This window comes from Penicillium manginii, assembly GCF_028828005.1.
Source record: "Penicillium manginii strain IBT 31320 chromosome Unknown utg000005l:1.0-5665137.0:1.0-5668048.0, whole genome shotgun sequence".
Lineage (NCBI taxonomy): Eukaryota > Fungi > Ascomycota > Eurotiomycetes > Eurotiales > Aspergillaceae > Penicillium > Penicillium manginii.
Window position 1 is genome coordinate 4,947,865 of NW_026643106.1, and position 18,296 is coordinate 4,966,160.

Sequence of the window (18,296 nt, forward strand, 5' to 3'; positions counted from 1 at the left end):
CTAATTTGATTTATTAAAAATTCCATCGGCATGTTGTATTTTGGTGAGGAGCTCAGGCACAACGAGACCATGATACGCAAATCGGAAGAACGTGTGGTAGTGAAGGACCAAGGTAATCAGACTGGGGAGAGAGAAAGAAGGAGAGGGGGAAGTTATTAGATATATGCCTAGATATGGATGCCTAGGTAGATGCTATCGGACTGAGGCATCAGCGCCAAAGTAACAACCTCGGTTCGTTCAAATTTTATCTTTTTCCAATCGACTAATAAATACAGCAAAGAATAGACTCTTTTCTTATTCTGTCGAATCACTGGTGATGATTGGTTTAAGCTTTACTCTTTACTCGGTAAATTTCTGCGAAGTCTTGTGAAACTAGCTAGTTTTCACACTCGTGAAATTGCTTTCTTACTGAAGACTCGTACCAGATACAACCTAGGAACCAAAACTTTGGCGAGAAAAACTATGAGAGTCCTGAAGTGACAATCTTTTAGAAAATTCCTGGGCGTTTTCAAGAAAACCCTATTAGGCTTTTCTCCAGGCGGAAGAATTCGCGGTTAAAAATTATCTATAAGGGCATGGCTATAATTTCCTAATCATACACCAAGGTGTAAAACGATTCGGATAAATTAAACCGCTGGCTAGCACTCAAATATTCTTCTTCGCTGGGGATTGACGAGAAATAGTTTTCCAGAATCGGGATAACCGGGTGGTTATTCTTCTAAGCGAAGGTGCTGGTTCCCATGCCAAGAAGAAAGCAATTACACCTATGCTACCCCGCAGTATTGGCACACGATTTCGGCATAACAAAGACCGACATGTGCATCAGAATAAGTATAAATATAACAAAATTTAAAAATCTTGTACTATCTTTAAATAGGATCAAATTATCCTAGCTCTACAGATTTTACTGTGATATTATATTGAAATGCGGGCAATAGGCGCCTTTCTCACCGCTTTGTTAGCCACTCCAGTGAACTGCAAATACATTGTTCCTGGGGGTAGATGGCTCGACACAAACGGTTCAATCATCAACGCCCATGGAGCTGGCATTACCTTTGATCAAAAGTCTGCCCGATTCTGGTGGTTCGGCGAATACAAAACAGAAGCGCAGCCAGAGGGAGGAGGTGTTTCTGTTTACAGTTCTGATGACTTAAGTACATGGACCTGGGAAAGATTGGCTTTGGGTATGTTTTCTTTCCGCGAAATTTTATCTCAGCCGTGTCGGCGGAATCTCTGTTCTAATGATATTAAGCTCCGGTTGAGGGACATCCTTACATATCGCCAAAGAATGTAATCCAACGTCCAAAAGTGGCCTACAGCGCCGATACTGATGATTATCATGTATGTCGGCGGCAGACCTAGCCTGGAATTTATGGACAAATGATGAGGCTGACCTAACAGATGTGGTGGCATGCCGACAACTCCACCTATGGACTTCTCCTCCAAGGCCATGCAGTATCATCTACGATTGGCGGGCCATACAAATTTGTCGATGCAACGGCACCTCTTGGAAACTGGTCCCAGGATTTTGGCATGTTCACAGATTACAAAAATAATCAAACATATGCCCTCTACTCCAATGGGGACAGTGTGGAAGGCCGGGACGTTTACATTTCAAGTTTCGACAAAAATCTTAGTTCCCTCGAAAAAGTTGTCTATCGGTTTCCGAAGTTTGATCTGGAGGCGCCGACAATCATGCAAACAGAGAAAAGTTACTGGGCTCTTATGAGTCACAAGACAGGTTATAGGCCTAATAGTAAGATACTGGTCGCCGAATTGCTATTTTCCAATCTAATTTTCCAGATGTGGTAGCATTCCGGGCCGACTCGCTGAGTGGGCCGTGGTCTCAACCGTTTATTGTCTCCCCTTTGAACACCAGAACTTTCAATTCGCAGTCTGGGTTTACTCTCAGAATAAAGGGAACCAAGAAGACGACCTACCTATACATCGGAGACCAGTGGGACTCAAACTCTGTCTGGGATAGCCGCTATATCTGGCTGCCGATTGAGGTTGACGAGAAGCAGAAGTCGCTGGAACTCAATTGGCATGATATTTACGACCTTGATGTGTAAGGGCGACCTTTTTTATGAAAATTTCGAATACTAACACTGCTCCAGTAAAACTGGTGAATGGTCCGCTGTCAAGGGAAAGTCATACAGTGCCCAAAATGCGAAAACATCGGGGGATGCGTATAGGCAGGAAGCTGTAAGTATGGACAAACCACCAGATAAAGTACACAACTGATAAACCTCAAAGAACTTCGCGAATGATGGTATTATTCTCACTGGGATTTACGGAAACGATAGTACCATTACTTTTGAGAATATCGAAGGGTCAGGGAAACCACAATGGGTATCTTTCTATTACCAAAGTACGTCTATGATTTTCATTTTATGTGCCTCAAAGTCTAACTAATTGAAATTTTAGATATCGATGATATGGGATTTGGTGATCAACGTAAGTAGACTCATTTTAAAATTTATGCACGTCTGGGTCAATATTCTAATGAAGTCCCTAGCTGGAGGAACACCTGACAGAATAGGCGGTTCATGGCAGCTACGCCGGATCAGCAGCGTCGTTGTTAACGGAGATGTGTCAAGCATGCAAACACTATACCAGAGAGATACACACAAGGGAATAATTCTTTCGACGCCCTTGCAGCTGACATTGAAGAAAGGAAAAGCGAATACCATTACAGTGGGCGGACTCTACAACGGATTCGATTATAAAGGTGCGGATTTGGATCGGATCGTGGTATATCCTGCCGAAAATTAGTAGTAGCTATACAGCTTTCTCAGAAGGTGGAAACTTTGTTTTGAGTCTTGGGTAGTTGGTCGGGAGCCCTGGAGTAGATTTCCCATATTTGACCGGTTGAAGACTAGGCAACAGCCAGATACAATGAGTGCACGCTCTCTTATCCCAAATTTTACATTTGTGACTTTTCGTAATCCTAGCGAGAGGTGATGACAGAGGAATATATGTGTGGAGAAACTATTCGATTTAAGAGAATGTAGTAGATACAAGAGTGGGTTGACAAAGCCTGTGCGATGGGACAAACGATCTGGCTGTGCGTCTCCGGCCTCGCCCCGCTCGCGATCCTGGGGCCGGTGACATGTTATCACAGTGTGAAATTTTTGCCATTATTTTTTCTCTGTGTCTTTTTGATTCTCATGAATCCTTTCGGAATCAGTGTTCGCGTCACCAGTCACATGTTCCTCGGTAGATATTGGTTGCTGCTGGTTTGGCTTAGAGGCGGGTAAAATGTTGTTGGTTGATTTGGTGTCATGGTTTACTTTCTCTCCTTGTTTGGTCGTAATGTGGTTCAATTCTTCAAAAGAAGGGTCTTTATTCTGTTGCGATTCGACGGCTCGTTCCGCCTCGACAATGCTTTGTGCCTCATCGGTCTGCTGTGCCTCAGATGGCTGCTGTGCCTCAGACAGCTGCTGTGCCTCATCGGTCTGCTGTGCCTCAGATGGCTGCTGTGCCTCAGATGGCTGCTGTGCCTCAGATGGCTGCTGTGCTTCTTCGGTCTGCTGTGCCTCGGATGGTTGCGCAGAAGCTTCAGCTCCATCAAGGGATTGCTCTTGATCTCTTGTCTGGGCAGACTCAAATGGGAAGAAAGTCCCATTCAAGACCTTCATGAGAACCTCTGCTTCCGGGGGCGATGGAGTCAATCCATCCAGCAGCTCTCTAGCACGAACTTTGCGTCCGTAAATCTTCTTATTCGCATCTGCACGTTCGACGATAACACCACCTTCGACCGTGAGACCACCATATAGGCCACGGGTCTTTGAATACGCAAAGACCCCAGCGGCACTCTTAGTCCCGACAATACCACTGGCTTCGGCACTTCGACCAACAGGACCAACAGCCATCGAGATATTTCCTCCTAGAGTCAGAGACCCAGACTGCATGAATGTCTTCACCGCTGCATCTGTGTTAAGCACAAACACGAAGTCAGTCAACTCTGCACCAAATTGACCCCCTGCGCCGACGCCGCCCATTGCTATTGCTGATGGCGCGGTCCAGCTGCCATCAGGCCGCCGGGCAACTATTAATCCTGAGCCAAAACGGATAGAGCCCAGAAAGCCCACTCTAAAGGCTGTGTAGATTGCAATTCCCTGAAGAGTAAGCGGATTGCAGAGAATACTAGTATGTTGGTGAGTGTGGATTACCTTTGCACTCTCGAATATCTTCCGAGGAATTTTCCCATCGATTTTCAGCTTTGGGTTGGTAAATGATTCAAGGATTGCCGCGGCCTTTTTGCACTCGCCTATAGACGTCAGATTGGGCAATTCAAGCGGAACATCTAGGTCAGTTACTAGAGAGTGAGGCTGGCAATGGGTTGTGCATTGAATTCTTCATAGCGACGACAATTCTTCTCTACCGTAACAAGACAGACCGGCACCGCGAGCTTTGAGCAGTCATGTACTCCAACTGAAAAATATAAACCGGTTCAAAGTCTGATAGGGGCTGTCGAAGTTTAGAGTCAGCGCACAGACGTGGGGGCTAATTATGGCACTGGTTAGTGCAAGTGGGACAGTATAGGTACAGGGAGGCCAAAAGAACTCGTCTATCTCCACTTTCTCACCGCTATTAAGCTAACTAATTACGTCCTAGTGTTACATCAACAGCCTATGATACGTACCCTTTAAGCCAGGAGATGCATAAAACGGGGCGCATTCTGCCGGCAGAACACTATGTAATTGTGGATATGGACGAGTTATTTTGGCCCCCCACTGTAATGTGCTAGATTACATTACCTTAAGTAGTATAGCTTCGTCTATCATTTCCAGCTTTGGTAATAAATAAACTATCTTAAGAAAGCGGTCAGCAGGGCTCAGAGTACCCGTCCGCAACGCCGTCTCTTCCACGTTCTCCGACTCACATTCCTCTGCTCTCCTACCACACCTCTGATTGTCACAACTTCACTTGAACGCCTCAAATAGTATACTGCCTCCAAATCGAATTATTAGAGATGAATGTGTCGAAGATAGACGGGTTGGGGATGACGTACTAGTATGTCTAGAAAGAGAGGAAAAGAGACAAAAGCGGTGATCAAAGACGCTGATTTTGATGCTAGGTCCACGGGTGGCTCACTAAAACGTTTCACTACCGAGCTGGCCGCCCCAAAACACATAGTAAATACGAATAATTACGACGTTATAACTCAACAACAACCTGGGTATTTCTACTACTATTCAACTTCAAGTTTGAAAAGCTGTATGCTACCTTCACCTTTACTTCAATGTATCCGCCGAAGACCGGAAATATACTCTCTTCCTTGGAAGGTTTGACTTTCGGCACATATTTAGTTCGTGTTGAGAATTCAATCGCGCGGGCGCGCTTCGAGATAAACGTTGATCACGATCGACCTGTAAAACGCCGACAGACTGCAACAGATCCGATGGTGTTGAGATTCCATTTTTCAAGTTCTGTAGTATTTGAAATCATACCCTTGTGTAGAGGCGATGAATTGATGAGATAGATGGGAGATAATCACTAGTCATATTCATCGTTGCTTCGCTTGGAGTCCAATTGCAATTCCATACATGATTTGGGGTAAGACGGTCAAACGTGAATGCGGTATCCCACTGGCATCCCATGTCTCTACCGTCGGTATCCCGTCGGCATCCCAGAAAGAAAATATGGGTGGTTGCCCTCAGTCGATAAAAGAAACCCCCAACGTAATCTATGAGAACCAACATTAGATATCAAGGGCTGTCTTTACCTAAAGAATATAATAGTGTTCCAAAATCCGCCTTGGTTCGAACCCAATTCGCAGAACACCTCAAGGTTAAGAATCAACATCCTGGCTACTGTCCAAGATAAGAACAAGATACAGAAATACTTGAAGAAATTCTGGGGCAAGGACAGTGCAAGTATTGTTGATGAGCTTTTCTGTGATTACTTCGTTATCCATTATCCCACACATGGGCCTCGTCGCAGTAAAAAAGCGGCCTGTCGTAAGTGACTACCTACTAATATCGTACAATGAGATTAGTGATTACTGTTACTATCTTGGACCTTTTTTCCAGTTTAAACGCAGCCTAGCTACTATTAAAACTCTCATAGAAGATTGTCTTTGAGGAACAGTCCTCGAATCCAACGTCATTTTAGTTTTCTCTGTCATATTTTCAGATCTCATCTTCTCGGGGGCTTTGAGGGATACCCAAAACACACTGGCTCGTTCAGATCATCGCCACACCGATGATCAAAGTCTCAGAATGAAACTAAATCCGTAGAGAGAGCTACATCCACCGAAATCGATTGGCCACAGCGTATTACTATACCCTCCTACCTTGGCATCAAAAGTTCCTTTGGCATCTGTCTGGTTTTTAGCTGCCTATAGAGTAAGATTATGGCTCGGTCGATTCGTCACCACATCGTGACTTAGCTTCGAAAATGAAACCAAATCAATGGGTACGGTCTTCATCACTTACTCTGACTGGCTAACATACGCAAGTGACTTCTGGTATTCACTGCCCATCATGAATCGAATTCTTCTCGACATTTTCCTGGGGAGTCGGTTGATACCCGAAAAATTCATGGCTCAGCTCAACGGGAATGTCCTATTAGTGGCGTTCGAGGTGAAACTGAATCAGTGGACAGGACGACAGTCGTCTCATGTGATTCGCTCTAATGAACGCCAATGTCAGCACTACGAAGAGGTGCAGGAATATGGAACAGTTCAAGGCAGAATTACGGCTCAGTCGTGCCATCTCTATCGGGGTGTCCACTGTGTCCTAGCTAATTTGAAACCAAATCAGTGGACAGGGCCATTCCCACTTCTCGCAATTGGTCAGAATCAGCAGTCTTCGCTGTCAAACACGATATTCCCCTCAGCACTGCCCGTTGCCCCGCATTTGCCCCGTCAAATTCAGATAAGATCAATATCTTGGCTAGCAGGGTTCTGCGCCCTGCTCGTGTTCTCACCTGCGGCTAAGAGAATGAATCTGACAACTACGTGGCCGGCACGGCGATCTTGTATACTTGGGGTTTAGTATAACGGCTCAGCTAGATGCTGCGAATTCAAGGAGGGGGGCGCATCAGAGCAGTTTTCGAACTGAATAACGGCTGGAGTCTCCCTCCGTGTATAATGATTGGCCCTCATTTCGAATGACGCAAACTTTTACTACCTCTTCATCTTGGCTGACAGGGTTCTGCGCCCTGCTCGTATCTCCAACTGCGGCTGAGAGGATGAAGCGGACAATTGAGGGGTCAGGATGGCGATCTAGGATACTTGGGGTTTAGTTTAACGGCTCAGATAGATCCAGCCAGTGAGATGGTCACATTCTTCGCCTCTCCATTCCAAACTGAATCAAGGGAGTTGTCTATACTTACTTTGTGTGATTGGCTCTCTTTTAGTCTCACGTTGCTTCCATGCGATTCATTCAGAGTGGTTTCATTTTTGGCTCGGTGAGAATTGTGGACTCTGATCTGCGAAACACTCAAACTTGGAAAATGGATTTGGTTGACTGTGATCTTTATGGTTGGATGGGATCATGCATCTTCCAAAAGTCCAAATGGCCAGTTGATTGACTTCAAGTTGGTAGCATTCTAGGACGGCTTTGCCCGAATGGACTCTCCACACTGATCCACGGCCATCTCTTCCAAGATTAAGTATGGAACTCTACTTCAACGACCACCTGGGCATCTGATAAAACTTTTAATCATTTGATTTTGAACATGAAATAATCTGTACAATCTACCTATACAACCCCTCCGCTCACCCACTTTTCCACATCCCCACCACAACCTAATTCTTCAACTGCTTACTGGCAGAAACACACCAGTTATTCCAATCCGTAAAGAAAGAAGGCTGAACATGCGACTTAGTACTCAGAAGCATATCCTTCCTTGTCTCCCCATAAACATCCACAGCACCCGCAACAAGACCCTTATCATGCGCAACAAGTACTTTCACCACCAACAGCGAAGCCTGACTAACAGCCGTCGCATGCGCAGGCGGTCCACTGTGTCCAGCTTCTTTGTGGATACTCCGGAGTAATTCCCAGATAGCCTCGACGCCTTCCTCGGCATCTTCGTCGTCGGCGGCGATCTTCGGCACTGCGGAACCCTTGCATAGCTTCGTGTACTCGCGCAGCACTGAGTTGGCCTTGTTGGCGATTTGCTTGACGGTCGAGCGGCGGGTGAGACGGAGTAAGGGGAGGAGGAGATCCAGAGTCAGCAGGCGGGAGTGAGATTTCTTGACGAAGATCTCTAGCAGGTCCAGGACGCGGTTTTTGAAGTTGACCATGTTGGACTTTGCGTCTTTCTTGTCTTTTTGTTGAGAGACAGCGTCACGGCGGGCGCGGAAGACGTTGGCTAATTGGGCGTCGACTTGTTCCATTTCGTCGTCGTCCATGTCTGAGTCTTCTTCTGAGTCGTTGGCGTTTAGATCTTGGTCTGCGCGGTGGGTGCCGAGGGCGGCGGCGAGCTTGGCTTCGAAGGCGGCGACTTCGGCGGCGTCTTCTTCTTCCTCTTCCTCTTCTTCTTCTTCGTCGTCGGAGTCGGAATCGGAGTCGGCGTCACCGGCTTCGATGACTTCGACGTCGCTGTCTTCTTCGCCGTCGACATCCATCATTTCTGCGTCTGAGCCGGATTCTTCGTCTTCTTCGACGTCGTCGTCATCGTCTTGGTCGAACATTTCTTGCTGGCCAGCCAGACTTTCCTTGGCTTCCAGGATCTAGAAAACGTTAGTAACTCTAATATCAATACAATAAAAAGGGTAAGTAAGACAACATACCGAGATCAAAGACTCCAAGCCGTTCTCAGTAACTTGATCGGCAAAGGCACCAAAAACCTGCTCACTCATACGGCGGAAGAGCTGCGACTGCTTGGACGCGAAGCTCAGCAGGATTTCGACCAGCGCATCCGAGGCATCTGAGGTATCCCTCTTCTTGTTCTTCTTAGAGGCTTCATCGCCTAGGAACTGAGTGTAGCAGAGCTCCAACTCATCCAGCATGGACACAGCATCGGCGTCTCCGTTATACACCTGCAGAACCGTCATGGAGTAGAGTAGCTTGAAAGCGGCCATGCTCGAGGCCTCGCCCTTCTTCTCCTTGCTGGAAAGCTTCTTCAGAGACTTGAAGGCAGTCTTAACAGACTCCTGCAACTTATCATCGATGTTGATGATGAACTTTCCAAACTCGCCGGACTTTGCGCCGTCGCGAATCTGCTTGACAACAGCGTAGGGAATTGTTGAGGCGTATTTCTGCGACGCGAGGAGACTGTTCAGAGAAGAGGAAACCCTGTTGCGCAGCATTTCCTGAGTCGCCTCTGACACGGCCGGCTCCGGCGCCGACGAGGCATTCTTATCTGTGAAGTAGGCGAATCGTACAAAGATGAACAGGATCTGCTCGAGGACAGACTCGAAGTCCTCCTCCGAGTCATTGTTACCGGTAGCAGCCTTCGCGCGCACGATGGATAGGAGGAGACCAGCAACGAATTGGCGGTCGGCTGCGGCGCTCTTGTCATCGCCGGCACCGGGTTTGCTGATGAGTTGCTCGAATAATGGGACAATTTCCTTCAGCGCGTCTGGGCTGGCATCGGCCACGATCTTCTCCACGGTCTTAGTCTTGGTGACTTGGTCGAAGAGAACGGCACCGCCGGTTCCCATCAAGCCCTGGACAGCAGGGGCAGCAAAGCTAGGGTCCTTGGAAACGCGGGCTTGCATGGCCTTGGAAGTCTTGACGGCCATGCGGTGTAGGTAACGGTCTTCAACGGCAAGCTGGTTCATCAAGCAGCGAACGAGGTTCTTAGTGAAGACCTGAGACGCTTGCTGAGGCGAGCCCTCATTGAGGACTTTGTTGAAAAGAAGGAAACCCCAGAACTTGCGTTCCTCAGAAGAGGCCGAGGCAAACAGACCGTCTAGGTAAATTCGTTAGTTTTGGGTTCATTATTTCCAGTGTAAAATAGAGCCAGAGGGTACTCACTGTCAACAACCTCAGTCCAGAAATCCGCAAAGCTCAAACGGCCAGACTTGGAGCTCTTGGAAGACTTGGAGCTGCCATCGCTAGTTCGAGAAAGAACCGCATCCCAGGCAAAGTGCAGCTTGGCGTTCCAAACACCAGAAGACTTGCTGCTCTTCTGCCCATCCGCCTCCTCCGCAGAAGACTCCTTCATAATCTTCGATAGACTGTTGCGCTCCTTCGTGTCAAGCGGGTCATCGTGTTTCCAAACCTTGGCGGGGTACTCGGCCTTGGGGAACATGTCCTTCGCAGCGAGCCAAACGGCAATACCCTCCGGGGAGCGGGCAAGGTCATACGAGCACAGGCGCTCAATGGCAGCTTCCAGGTACTTAGCGTCCATCTGTCGTGCAGAGAGATCGTACACGCAGCGGTACAGAACCCAACCACACTCCTCCCGAAGCCAGGACTTCTTCTGGGCGAGCTCGAAAAGCAGATCCAGGACCTGGGTCCATTGTGTGAAGGGGGTGATGGGGAGGAATAGGACGCCGGATTTGATGAGGGCTTCGGCGCCGAAGAGGCGGCCAAAGTGGTGATCGCGTTGTTCCTGCGTAGAATACCATTAGTCTGGGAAGTTCGAAGTGTTACAATGCCATGCATCAGCTGGCAATGGAGATAAATCAATCCACGTACCTGTCCCGACTCACTACCCGCAGAATGAGAAAGCGACTCCCAAAGCTTCAGCACATCCTCAAATTGGAACTCCGCATCCTCGCGCTTAACAGAGAAGATCTGAGTCAAGAGCTCGGTGAGCGCAACCGAGAATCCAACACGAGCAGCCTTACGGCTACTGCAGAGACCGCGGAACAGTCGCTGGAGAACCTTCTTGATCTGCTCATCGGTAGGTTCCTTGTCCGGGGTAAATTGCGAGATCAGGTTCTGGGCAGCCTTGAGACGGATCTCATCCTTCTCGCTGGCGAGATCTTCATAGATCTCTACGAGCTTGGTGTCGACGTTGTAGTGTTCGCGACGGCGTTTGAATCCCATCTTGCTGGGTTGAGGCAGGTTTCAATGCCTGCTTCGGGTGGTTGGGGGATTTTACAGCTTCGTTGGAGCTGTTTGGACGGTCTCAACTCGTCGGAGGGTCGGAGTTGCGCGAAGTTGTCCGCAGAAAATTCGGGAGTTACCGCGTTGGGACTAGCGTAGAGAGATAAGCGGATAAGGTTTGGTGCCTTCATACTTAGGCATTAATGCAGACTACTATGTACATACGACTAGTTATGTACCAAGGGCTATTACAAAACCAGCCTGGATGGCTAGTTACCCTGATTAAGCTAAATGTAGAGGGCGAAAAATCAAAAGCAACAGTATAATCACAATCACATGATAATCATGGAAAAAGAAACATGAAATTCATAGGGCAAAAAACCCATCTCAATCCGAATCTATCAAATCCTCGAAAAGAGCAACCAAAAAAGAATTTTATGTACAATGCAGGAATCAACCAAGCACATACATGAGGCGAGAAATGAAAAGTGAAAAGAGGAAGAAGGAAAAAGAGAGAAAAGAAAAGAAGAAAAAAAACAATGGTATCAAATGCTTTCCCTCATCCAGAATCATGTCCAATCATGTCCAGTTCAGTCCAGTCCAGTCCAGACTGGTCTAATCCAATCCAATCCAACCAAGGAATGAGGGAGTCGAAACAACGAGAGAAAAAGAAAAGAAAAGAATTTCCAAAAACAATGTGTCAAAAAGGTCGTATCTACGCACTCGACGCCCGACCCGGTCGGTCCAATCCAACTTTGAAACCAAAGGGAGACAGAATACAATACAGAGCACGCAGTGACATATCGCAGGATGCGCATATCCACAATCTATGTTCATGCTCAATTCACACTTATACATCACGGTAAGTATTCGGCGCAGGTTTCCGTCCACTCTGCAACAAACTCGGCGGGCGATTATCGCGGGGCTCAGAAACGGCCGTCCCAATAGCCGGACCGGGGGCCACGTACTCGTGGGATCCATATTCATGGGACGCATACTCATGCGGCGAGGTAGCATATGAAGGCGGCGGGGGGCGAGGAAGCCACACCCGGTGAAGCAGTGTTGCTGCGGTATGGCTGATGGGTTGTATATGTGGGTGGATACTGGCTTGAGCCGAAGGAAGGCTGGCGGGTGAAGCCGGCAGGTTGTTGCTGCTGGTACTGGGGATCCGCGGCCGGGGATAGGGCAGTGGGGACGGCGTTGTAGGTTGTGCCGTGGGCGTGGGGGGTTGTAAGCTACGGGTGAAGGCGAGGATACGGCGTGGTAGCCGGCATTGCCGCCGTCGTGGTAGTTGTCGTAGCTTTGGTAGGGCTGGGAGTCGTATGGGCTTGGGGCGCCGACTGGGGAGGCGAGAGCTGGGGACCGGCGGGCGTATGGGTCCTGCGCCGCAGCGAAGGTGTTTATCGGTGCTGGGGACCGGCGAGCGTAGGGATCTGTTGCTGCGGCGTAGGCAGCTTGCGGGCCTGGGGACCGGCGCGCGTAGGGGTCTGTTGGGTTCAAGGCTGTTTGGGGGCCTGGGGACCGGCGCGCGTAGGGATCGGTCGGGTTGAATACAGCTTGGGGAGCTGGGGACCGGCGTGCGTATGGGTCTGTGGGGTTCAGGGCGACTTGGGGCCCTGGGGAGCGGCGCGCGTAGGGGTCTGTTGGGTTGAAGCCTCGATAGCCGCCAGCGGAGACATTGTGATCGTTGGTATAATCCGAGTACGCGCCGCCAGGGCTGCCGCCGGGGCGGAAGGGCGTACCAGCGCCCTGTTTTCGGTCCAATGGTTTCATTTCCACGTCTTCATGGTGGGTGTCGTCTTCGACATGTTTGTCCACGGCGTTGCCCCAGGTGGGCATTGCGGGAAGCGCATCCTCGTCAACATGCGAATTTGCGGTTTTCGGGGTGTCGAAGGTTGCGGTCTGGGGCTGGGTCTGTGTAGCGCCGCGGTATACAGGAGGGGCGGGCGAGGATTGGTAGACTGGATTCGCGGCTGGAGGAGGTGGTTGGTGAATGGGAGGCTCGTCGTAGTATTTTGGTTGCTTGTTTCTGCGACGGCCGGAGGGGCAGCAACAGCCGCAGCAGCATTTACAACATTGGTAGCCGCAGCAGATGCAGTTGATCACGCAGGCGAGGATTGCGATCACGATGACGGATCCGACAATAATACCGACGATGACGGGCCATTTGCACCAGGACTTGGCCATACACGTATCCCAGCTGTTGACGGATTCGAACTCAGAGGTGATGCTGCGAGCAAAGATCGGTTGAGCCACGGGGCTCATATTGGGGAGATGCATGATTGAGGGGTGCTAGGAGGAATCGATCATTGGATTGAGGAGAGTTGGTTGGAGATGGCACTCTTCATGCCTTCCGAGAAGTCGAGTAAGTGTAAGTTGAGTCGATGAAATCCGGGGTTTAATGGAAATGTCTCAGGCGGCGCGATAAGCACTACTAGTAGTAAACGGCGAGGCCAGCGATGCCAGAAATAGAACAGTTGGCGGGGCAGGCGCAGCGATATAAGCTTGTCTAACAGGTGGTCCGGCGAACCAATTCGCGCAGCACTCAGAATGAACGAAAGGATGGAACAGGCAGCAAGGTTCGCTAAGATTTGCACATCGAAGATGGCGAAGCACCGCGACGCACGGTTGAGGGGAAGAGGTGGAGAGTTGATCGAGCAGCGTGTGGATTGAGTCGAGTCGAGTCCGAGGCCAATAAACGAGTGGCGGCCTGAATACGAGAATGAAGCGAAAGTAGAGTACGAGTCGAGATCCCCCAAAAAGCAAAAGAAAAGAACGTGAAACAAATGAAACACGGAGGGGGAAGAGAGAAAGGGAAGGGGAAGAAGGGTTGACAGGGATCCATTGGCAGGTGTGGGTATGGCCAATCAGAAAGCTCACATTCTCGTGAGAGTCTGGTGAACCGCCAATCGTCATAAACTGAGGAGACGAAGATCCACTGGTTTGCCGATCGTGTAATTTTGTTTGTTAGCTTTGTAAGGTACGGAGTACAGCCTCGGGGGGATATGAGTGTTTCATACTTAGCTATCTCAACTGCTGCTGCTGCTGCTGCTGCTGCTGCTATGAGTACGAGTACTACTACCACTACTACACTCTGGATAATTCATTGGAATAATTCATTAGAATGGTGGATTTCTGCTCGACAAAAGGAAAAGAAGTTATCTGCAGCCTCCATGAGGCCCTCCAGCCATTAAGTCCCAACAAGTTGGAGTGCACCACAACACCACTGGAAGTAGTAGCAGTGATCGTTGTCTCGATGCACCTCCATCCTCACTGCCAGGCAAATATCGCTCTCGTATGTACAGCTTGCACAGCCACTCGTCATGTGTTCTGTTCGGTTCGATGGATATGCAAATCCGTGCCCTCCAGCCCCAGCGATCGTCCCCGCGAATGCAATGTACGGCAGGGATCATCAAAGCCGACGGGCTGGAAATGAGGCAACGATGCAAACAAAGAAAATGAAGAAAAAAGGAAAATGAAAAAACACGCTCCCACTCGCAATGCCACAAGATGGAAAAATCATGGTCAAAAAAGCGCTCTCGAAGGTTATGAGTAGACTCTCGCTCGATATGCAACTCGGTACAGGCGGGGAATGGAGATTCATTCCGGAACATCATGTGATTAATAGCGTTTGTGAAGTCAAAGAAAGAGAAAAGGATCGGGGGTCCACTGTACAGGGAAGTGATTAAAGGGGCAGTATGGTGGAAAGGGAATTAGGGTTGTGAAGAGAACGGAATGCGCCCAAGTGGACGGCAGATTAGAAGACGCTTTCGTGAGCGTTTCGTTTCACTTGATGTGGGTAGTAGATTGGTTGAGATCCGTTGCTGCTGCAGAGCAAGGAAGGGAAAGGAAATGGTTTTTCCGAGCAGGAGCCAGGGGCGTCGGGCGCGTTATCAACTGGTGTCATCGGGAACATAGGAGAGAGGATTGCTCGATTCGTGTCGAGTCTGTCGTTCATCACTGGGCAAACCAGGGGGTGAAGAAGGAAAGAGAATTTGCCCAGTATCGTTGCGTGTGCTCGACGCGATGGTGTCAGCCATGCGAGGTGGAAATGTCGAGCAACAGGATATCGTATCGAGAAAGGAAAAAGGAAAAAGAATCGCGGGTATCGTATCGGACTCTGAAGGGTAGAGAGAAAGGAGAAAAAAATGGAAGTCCAGGAATGAAAGACGATATCAAGGGATGGTTGATATCGGGTCGGTCAGATGAAAGTGTTGAAAGGAAATTCGGTTGAAGGCCGCGCTCTGCGCAGCTTCAGTCGCAAGCCAGTGCTTAGAGGAAAGACCATTGCGCCAGGACCGAACTTTTGTGGTGAGAAAGAGGTGGGTGTGAGAAGAGTAGAAAAGATGAAGGGAAAAAAAAAGCCACCCAGGAAGAAAAAAGGCACCATGCAATATGCCTCAATGGAAACAACTCGCTCCAAGAACAATTCAAAAATTTCATGTTATCCGCCAGGCGCCATTGGAAAATCACCAATGCAAGGAGAAATCAGTAAGAGAGCATACGGCGGCCGGGGGTGCGATGAGGCACGGGGCTTTCGGCGAAGGGGGAGGAGAGGAGCCGATCTGCGCGATCATTGCGGCATCGGCCAGTCGGGCTATCCTCCATTTGAGGCGAGTGTTGACCAAAGGCGAAAGTCTGGGCACGGTTCAGCTTGGAACGTTGCTTGACCTTACCAAGTCCGCGCTCACAGGCGAACTGGTGCTCTTTGTCATTCATCTCGACGTAGTTTTGCGGGTAACAGAACGACCGGTGCGCAGCGAAGAACGAGCTGTATCCGCCATCCAGAATGTACATGTCTGGGTATGTAAGATTGGGATAAGTATCGACATTGACCGCGCGGTCTTGGTGACGAATGTACTTGGCCATAATGGGCGCACGATGCGCAGAGTATTCACAGTGTAGGATTAGAGCAGTGCGAGCTTTGGGACCGTTGAAGAGATCCCCCGCCAGCGCGTCTTTGTCATTGTAGTTGATGGCGCCGTCAATGTGGCCGCCCTCATATTCGTATTCGAACCGACAGTCGACAATAATCACATTGTCGAAACAATCGTTAAACTTCCCATCCAGAACCTCCAGGAGGGTGGTCTGGTTGATGCGAGGCAATGAGTCCGCCTTGTCCTCGGGGACAAAGTGAGGCAGCTGGAGGCTGGGCGAACTTTGGATGTCACTGATGGACGGTGGGGGTGCATTTGTTGTTACCTTGGCCTCTTGTTTCGCGATAACGTCGGCGGGATGTTCGAACATACTCAAAGAGCGGCGGCACTGCTTGCGTGGGCGCATCAAGGGGTGAGCGGGCTTGCGGATGGAATTGGCAGGCGACCCAGTGCTACGGGCGTGAGAGAAAGGCGGCCGCAGACGAGGCGGGGCCAGACTGCTGGACGAGGAGTTACGAGAGATAGATCTCTCTTGAGGGGGAGAGTCACCGAACATGTCCTCCAGGGAAGTCGAGGTGCTCAAGGAGGTCTTCGCAGAGTTGAAGCGGAATGGTGGTGCTTTGCTCTCCTGCGTGGGACGGGTCATACCGAGCTGGAAGGACTGAGCTTTGCTCTTCGCCAAACTGGGGCGGAGAAAGTGAGGTCGGCGACGTCTATAACCCATGTTAGTATTCAGTCCGACAGTCTTTCAGCAAGTATTCTTACTCGGCGGGAGCCTCCATGGGAGAGGCCTCTAGCGGGCTGGGGGCTGAGGAGTAGGAAGGCGAGTAGATCGGACTCGCCAAAGGTGAAGGGGAGTGCACTTCAATCTCAGTAGTCACTACATAGGCAGGCTTCTTGTGCGGCAGCGGCGACATCTCCATGACGTCCATGGCGGGAGCGGGCGACGAGGCAGGGGGGGGGAGTGGTCATCACGTCGTCTATTCATTGTGTCAGTACTGTGACTTTTCAAATATGGATTGTTTGTTTGCAAGGATTGCTTACCATAAGAATTCGCTTGGCCCAAGATGTTGGACGAGAACAAAGACCGCCGGGGTGTGGCCAACTGCGGGCTGTTCATAGAGTTAGCAAGGATCCATACATTCGTTTGTTCTGGCCGGCGCAGCACCGCACCGCACCAGCAAACAATGAAAACGAACCTCTGGTCAATGTGGAAGTTTTGCGACAGGTCGGCTGCCAGACTAGCTGCGGGCGACGAGCCGTGGAGGGGGTTCATATTGAAGTAATCGGGGCCAGATTTCTTCATAGACAGATCCTTGAAGTTGAAGCTATTCTGGTTGAATCCCGACAAGGACGGGTATGACGTGGGGGCATCAGCCCGGAAACAGTGACCAAACATCATGGATGGAGGCTGCATAGCAGCCAATGGAGATGAATGTTCCATATTTGGATGTGGATGTGCTATAGTTGGAGTCGACGACGAGATAGACTCATGTAAACCCGTAACGAACCCGAGCAATTTCCAACTTGAATTGATCACTTCCAGCGGAGAGCAGAGACACCGTCTTCACGAATTCCCACAAACAAAATGACCGGACGATCGGGATATTTTCCAGCACAATTCCAAAGTTGACCAAAAGCAATGTGATGACCTAATGTGACCCTGAAACCCAAGACCGTACACGAAGACCGGCGATGACGAGGTTGAAATCCCGAAAATCCCGTAGGAAACCTCTCTCGAACCTCGATGAGGAGGACGGGAAGTTGTGAAATCTGTTGGACGGAGGATAGGCGGGTTAAAGAGGCATGACCGGTGGAGAGCGGAGGTCTTATGCAGGTAATTGGAGAGAGGGGCCGACAGCTCGTGGGCGATGGGGGAGGGGAGGCGCAGGCGAATCCAGCAAGTAAGCAGAGGTATATGCTCTGGAGAGTCGCCGAACAAGTTGTAGATGGTCGGAGGTCGAAAGGTCGAAGTTGTCGTTGGCAAAAGGATCCTGGTGAGAAGGATGGAATGTCGGGAATGAAGAGAGAAAAGGTGGAACGGAACGGTTAGAAGAAAGAAACTCGTGAAGCTGAAGGGATGGGTCTGTTGCAATGGGCAACGCAAGTGGGGAGTGATCTCCAGATAGTTGTATGAGTATGTTATGACGATACGAGTATTGTACGAGATACAGTATGGGTATCCGAGTACCGGGTACGGAGACAGAGTACGTTACTCATTACTGCTGACTACCCACTGCGTACCTGGAAGTGTACCCGTCCCCCAGGGTGTGCCTGTGGCTACTGTCAGTGAGTCCGTTGCCCGGGCTCCCTTGCCGCCCAGAGTCACCCTATCCAGCTTACCCGGCACACCAACCTATCATCATTTCTTTCCCTTCTCATTCCCACAGAGTGCACGTCCCTTGCCATGTGCTCGTCTGCCTCTCCCTGCCTTTTCTCTCCTTGATCTTTCCTTGCGGAA

At 49.7% G+C, this 18,296-nt stretch overlaps 5 protein-coding genes across 5 annotated transcripts; 1 reads left to right on the top strand and 4 right to left on the bottom strand.

Annotated features, from left to right (window-relative positions):
* Positions 1-925: 925 nt before the first annotated feature.
* On the top strand, positions 926-2,775 carry N7533_008180 (uncharacterized protein; the record flags this gene model as incomplete). The annotated part of the gene is made up of 8 exons (XM_057104830.1): positions 926-1,184; positions 1,253-1,341; positions 1,402-1,756; positions 1,804-2,068; positions 2,118-2,205; positions 2,257-2,371; positions 2,428-2,457; positions 2,519-2,775. 8 exons carry the CDS (start codon positions 926-928, stop codon positions 2,773-2,775), a joined length of 1,458 nt encoding a protein of 485 aa, XP_056959787.1.
* A 365-nt stretch (positions 2,776-3,140) lies between these two features.
* On the bottom strand, positions 3,141-4,365 carry N7533_008181 (lipid-binding SYLF domain-containing protein; the record flags this gene model as incomplete). The annotated part of the gene is made up of 3 exons (XM_057104831.1): positions 3,141-4,121; positions 4,176-4,273; positions 4,323-4,365. The coding sequence occupies 3 exons, from the start codon at positions 4,363-4,365 to the stop codon at positions 3,141-3,143; spliced, it is 1,122 nt and encodes a 373-aa protein (XP_056959788.1).
* Positions 4,366-7,759: 3,394 nt separating this feature from the next.
* N7533_008182 (DNA-directed DNA polymerase POL5) lies at positions 7,760-10,958 on the bottom strand (the record flags this gene model as incomplete). Its single annotated transcript, XM_057104832.1, has 4 exons — positions 7,760-8,689; positions 8,750-9,873; positions 9,939-10,518; positions 10,605-10,958. The coding sequence occupies 4 exons, from the start codon at positions 10,956-10,958 to the stop codon at positions 7,760-7,762; spliced, it is 2,988 nt and encodes a 995-aa protein (XP_056959789.1).
* An 857-nt stretch (positions 10,959-11,815) lies between these two features.
* N7533_008183 (uncharacterized protein) lies at positions 11,816-13,238 on the bottom strand (the record flags this gene model as incomplete). The annotated part of the gene is made up of 2 exons (XM_057104833.1): positions 11,816-11,850; positions 11,927-13,238. The coding sequence occupies 2 exons, from the start codon at positions 13,236-13,238 to the stop codon at positions 11,816-11,818; spliced, it is 1,347 nt and encodes a 448-aa protein (XP_056959790.1).
* Positions 13,239-15,446: 2,208 nt separating this feature from the next.
* Positions 15,447-17,279, bottom strand: nimT (putative tyrosine protein phosphatase MIH1; the record flags this gene model as incomplete). The annotated part of the gene is made up of 4 exons (XM_057104834.1): positions 15,447-16,548; positions 16,601-16,697; positions 16,880-16,947; positions 17,035-17,279. The coding sequence occupies 4 exons, from the start codon at positions 17,277-17,279 to the stop codon at positions 15,447-15,449; spliced, it is 1,512 nt and encodes a 503-aa protein (XP_056959791.1).
* Between the last annotated feature and the right edge of the window lie 1,017 nt (positions 17,280-18,296).